This window comes from Rhea americana, unplaced genomic scaffold (genome assembly GCF_003343005.1).
Source record: "Rhea americana isolate MKP2758 unplaced genomic scaffold, rheAme1 scaffold_79, whole genome shotgun sequence".
In the NCBI taxonomy this organism is placed as follows: Eukaryota; Metazoa; Chordata; class Aves; order Rheiformes; family Rheidae; genus Rhea; species Rhea americana.
In genome coordinates this window covers 3,063,847-3,068,152 of record NW_028186967.1, presented here as the reverse complement: position 1 = coordinate 3,068,152, position 4,306 = coordinate 3,063,847, and the positions used below count along the sequence as shown (strand labels likewise).

The 4,306-nt window shown below is 43.2% G+C and overlaps 1 protein-coding gene across 2 annotated transcripts in view; it reads right to left on the bottom strand.

Moving 5' to 3' along the window:
* Window positions 1-4,279, bottom strand: part of TXNRD1 (thioredoxin reductase 1) — a 40,949-nt gene extending 36,670 nt beyond the window's left edge. For both annotated transcript variants that reach the window (XR_014897964.1, XM_085322553.1), the window contains exon 1: window positions 4,196-4,279. Coding sequence is in view for 1 of the 2 variants with exons in the window: in XM_085322553.1 (XP_085178679.1) it covers window positions 4,196-4,271 (76 nt within the window). In the remaining variant the exon portion in view is untranslated. The remainder of the gene's footprint in view (window positions 1-4,195) is intronic.
* Between the last annotated feature and the right edge of the window lie 27 nt (window positions 4,280-4,306).

Below are 4,306 nucleotides of genomic sequence, written 5' to 3'. Positions count from 1 at the left end.
GCATTAGAAGTGAACATGGTTAAAGTAAACCAAGCTTTTTGCAGGTGATCTCCCAGAATCTGCAAAAACTTTAAAGCAGGCCCTGCACTGTGAAAGGTCCTGGGGGCTTGGCTTGGAAGGCCGTGAATTTTTCAAGTAGGGCTTTTTAAAGGGGGGGGGAAGCACTGATTTTAATCCAGAGTAATCAAAGTTTCTTGGCCTTGGAAAACAAAAGGACTAAGGTGGAACAATTTAATCCTCTTTGCAGCAACGCAGCACAAAATGACTTTGCATTTCTATGAGCTGAGTGAAGCAGGATAACCTAACAGATCATGACCCTCAAAACTTCCTTGCTACATAACTAACACAACAAACCAAACTGATGCACAGAGATTCTGACAAAGGCCTAACTGGAAATGATTGTAAAAGATGGGTGGGAAAGAGTAAATACATTACACTTTTGTGAGCTAGAATTACAGAAATGTTTGCGTTGTGTAARGTTGTGCAAACAGTGCAGGACATAAAAGCTTCCTTACTGTCATGCTGGGAATGCAATGCCAAAATGCACAAGAGGCAACAGCGCAAAATCATGCTTTCCCCTCTGAGTATGTGAGTGAACAAGTAAAACTGAAGAGTTTGCTATAACAAAAGATTAAAGAAGATATCTCATGACTGATAACCAGCGCATGTTCTTAAAGAAAAGCTTAGTACTAGGCTAGAATAAGCTACTATTATTTTCTAGCACTAAGCAGTAGCATCAATGGAAGAAACGGACATGCGGCATTACAAGGGAGACAGAAATCTTATCTGTGACCCTGCTGTGAGATATGAGTGCGAAGGGAGGAAGTAAAGATACTAAGCAAATGACAGTGCTGGGTCAAATAGCACTGTGACAGCCAACATTAACAGGGGTCAGTGACTTCTGGTGAGACAAACAATCTGACTACAGGCACACCCAGCTCCCTCACAGAGACACACCGCTCCACAGGTGTACCATAAACAAGTACTATCAATAGTACAGGCAGAGAGAAATATAGATGACAACACACTAAGGAAAGCAACAGCTCTGAGCTTCTTAGAAGAAAAACATAAGGTTAAACTAAGCTGAGGATCAGTGAAAAGACAGCGGGTGTCAGACATAGCTTGGTAAGTTAAAGGATGGCTCTGGGAGGGAGATGCACAACGTGACACCAGGAGGAGCGTCTGGCTAACGATTGCTGATAATGCAGAAACAGAACATACAGTAAGCATTCAAAGACATGATATAGATATTCAGGATGAGGAAATCTGAATAAGAAATGAAAAAGAACTGCACAGGAAATACATGGGTCAAGAAGCTAGAACTGAAAGAAGCAAGATTCACTCTACAGATAGGAAGTAGCTGCATTACAACAGGCAGATATTAAAAAAAGCACTAGGCATCGCAGAGGAAACTTTCTCAGGACACAGCAGGGGTAAATTACAATTGCTTTAAACTATCAGAAAAAGGAAAATAAGATATCCATTCAACGCACAGAATAAGCCCTAGTGGGGGATACTGCATGATTTTCTTTGGTTCACCCTCTGCAAGCACAACCAACAAGATAGCAAGGCATCCTATATGAGGACAGTCAAGATAAGCTTAATAGAGCTTAAAATAAATACTATATGTCATAAATATTGTATATTCAAAATACTTTTGATGATGTAAACCAAACACTATTGGAAGATTGTAAGATAACCTTTATAAAACTATAAACTAAAGCAGAATGTCTTCAATAGCTATGGTATACAGAATACATGTAAGCATTATATCTTAAAAATAAATTATTTTTTCCTACGATAGCCATCATTTTTCTTGACAGTTTTGCTCTCTACCAGTGTTTGCTTTATTAGACATCCTTTTGGCTCTTAAGGTGAATTAAGAACTCTGACTTTGTAGCAAAATTTATTAATCTTTGACAAAAAGATGCAAGGGTAGGAACAGATCCAAAAAGGAATTAAAAAATTCTTAAAGCCACAAACCACCCAACTTCTTCCTCCTTCTAGTAAAAGAACACCAAAAAAAATAGATACTCTTTGTCTAAGAGACACATGCAGAGATAGAAAAACTGCTCACTGCTATGATTAGCTATAGAAAGGGATTAATTTAAGATTGTCCATGATTTAGTCAGCTAAACAATGAGTAATTAGCTTTTTTGAACTCTGTTTCAGTTTTCAAATAAATTATTTATCTCTATTTGCATTACTACAATTATTTGCTTTAAATCTTCTATTTGACCTCTTCTAACACCACCCATAACTCTCTTCATTTCTTGCTCTTGACAGACATAATAAAAATTGACTTGTTCCTTCAGGAAATAGATGTTCAGTTTGAGATATTAATCTACTTGTACATGACCATTCCAGGAGCAAAGCTGCCTAGACTCTGCAATATAAGGTTTGGCATCATAGTTTAAACCAGCTTCACTGGAGGATTAAGCTAAGATCCTGCCAGAGTTTTCAAACGGGCAGCAGGGAGTAGCAGTGTCTTAAGTGGAGAAACCAAGATACAGCAGATCATGTAGACTGAAGCCCAAACAACATGTTCTTTCAGGTCGCCTTAACCTAAATGAGTCAGCTTCACAAGGCTGAAAAATCTCATTAAGATGCTGGCTTCACTTCGGAGTTTGTCAGTGGGTACACTGTCATCCAGAGGGAACTAGATTCGAATATAACTACACTGCACTGTTTATCCTGCCCCAGACTCTGCACTACCACACCTGTGTTGCTTTCAGTATCTGACTTAAAGATAAATCAAGTACTTTTGCTCTTAGTAGGAATCTGTTAGTCGGCAACATGAGGTAAGGGAACATTCCCTAAGCAGTCCTAGGGAGCTGTCCTACTCTTCAAGAACAAGGACAACCGGACTCTCTTGACAGCCTATGCTTGGGCAGTTTGACAGGTTTTTCTTTACTTTTTTTTTTTTTNTTTTTTTTTTTTTATTTTTCATTTTAAGTCTTCTCCAGCTAGGGCAGAAGAACATCCAGTGCTTCCAATGCCATACTCTTAATTCAGACTGTGGGATTTTATGTTCATATAATTAAAAAAAAAAGGTACCAACCAATATACAGCCATAACAGTAAGTGTATTTCATGAGTTCTAACTGATATAAACCTTTTTTTTTGTGTGTGTGTTTGCCACCTACTGCTGCACTCCTGCCTTGTGTAAACTCTTATTGCACCAGCGTCTTTACTCTTTGTTTGCAAAGACACTGTGACAATTCCCTGTAAAATATTACTTACTATCTTAAAGCTGCCAAAGTGTTTTAGTTTTGGAGATCTCCAACTATTACATATAAAAAAACCACCCACAAACATGCACCCCTTTGCCAAGCATTAGAACATTTCCGCAATCTTTAGATAGGCAGTTGAAAGCGTTCCTTCTGTAGTAGACGCCGAATGAAATACTGTGTACCAAAAGTGATTTTTCATYCACACTGAAGTGCTGTGCAGCCCTAGATGTATGCACAGTTAAAATTTCAGCTATTTATTACTTCAAGCTCATTATTTCTCCTCATGAGATTTTACAGAGCCAGTGAGAGCACTGTTAACCACACGTCCGAAGAGCACCCGAGGCTGAAGCTGGGACTCTGAACGGCTACGGAACGGCCAGGCGAAATACGGATTTCCGTCACCACAAAGTGCCTCGACGCTCGTACGATGCAGCTATCCCCTCCACGGGGGCGAGCGCTGTTCAGCTGCCACCCAGCTCCAGGGCCTCTCACCAAGGCGGCCTGTGCCCAGGCAGCGGCCCGGGCGCTCGAGGAGTCCGGCTCGCTGCGGCCGACAAGCCCGCACGGCCCCGGCCCCGTATTCTCACCCACGCTGAGCGGCACCTTCCCTCGGCCGTGGAAACGAGCCTACTAATAAAGCCCTGCCTAGCCTCACTGCTATCTAAATTGGCCTTGAATACAGTAGCTAACCCAGTGTCAGAGGYTGTATTTTAGAACTATATAACACACGGGCTCCAGCGTGCAGACATACCACGTGAAGGTATACTTGTAAAAGCGATTTTTTTATTATTATTATTATTCTGGGAGCGGCGTTAGGCGGCGCAGCCCGGCGGCCCCCCTCGCTGCCCCCGACACCTCGACCCCCTTCCCGCCGGGATCCTCGCGGGAAGCCAGGCGCTGCCCCGCCGCCCGCCCCGGGGCAGCCGTTAAGGCACTGGGCACTGAGGCGGCCGAGCTGCCTACCTGCTGCGCGCCGCCGCTCCCCGCGGCCGCCGGGCGCCTGCCGCACCGCTTTGCTCTTCCGCAGGGCGCTCCCCATCGCGCGGCGCGGCGCGGCGCGGCGCTCCCCTCAGC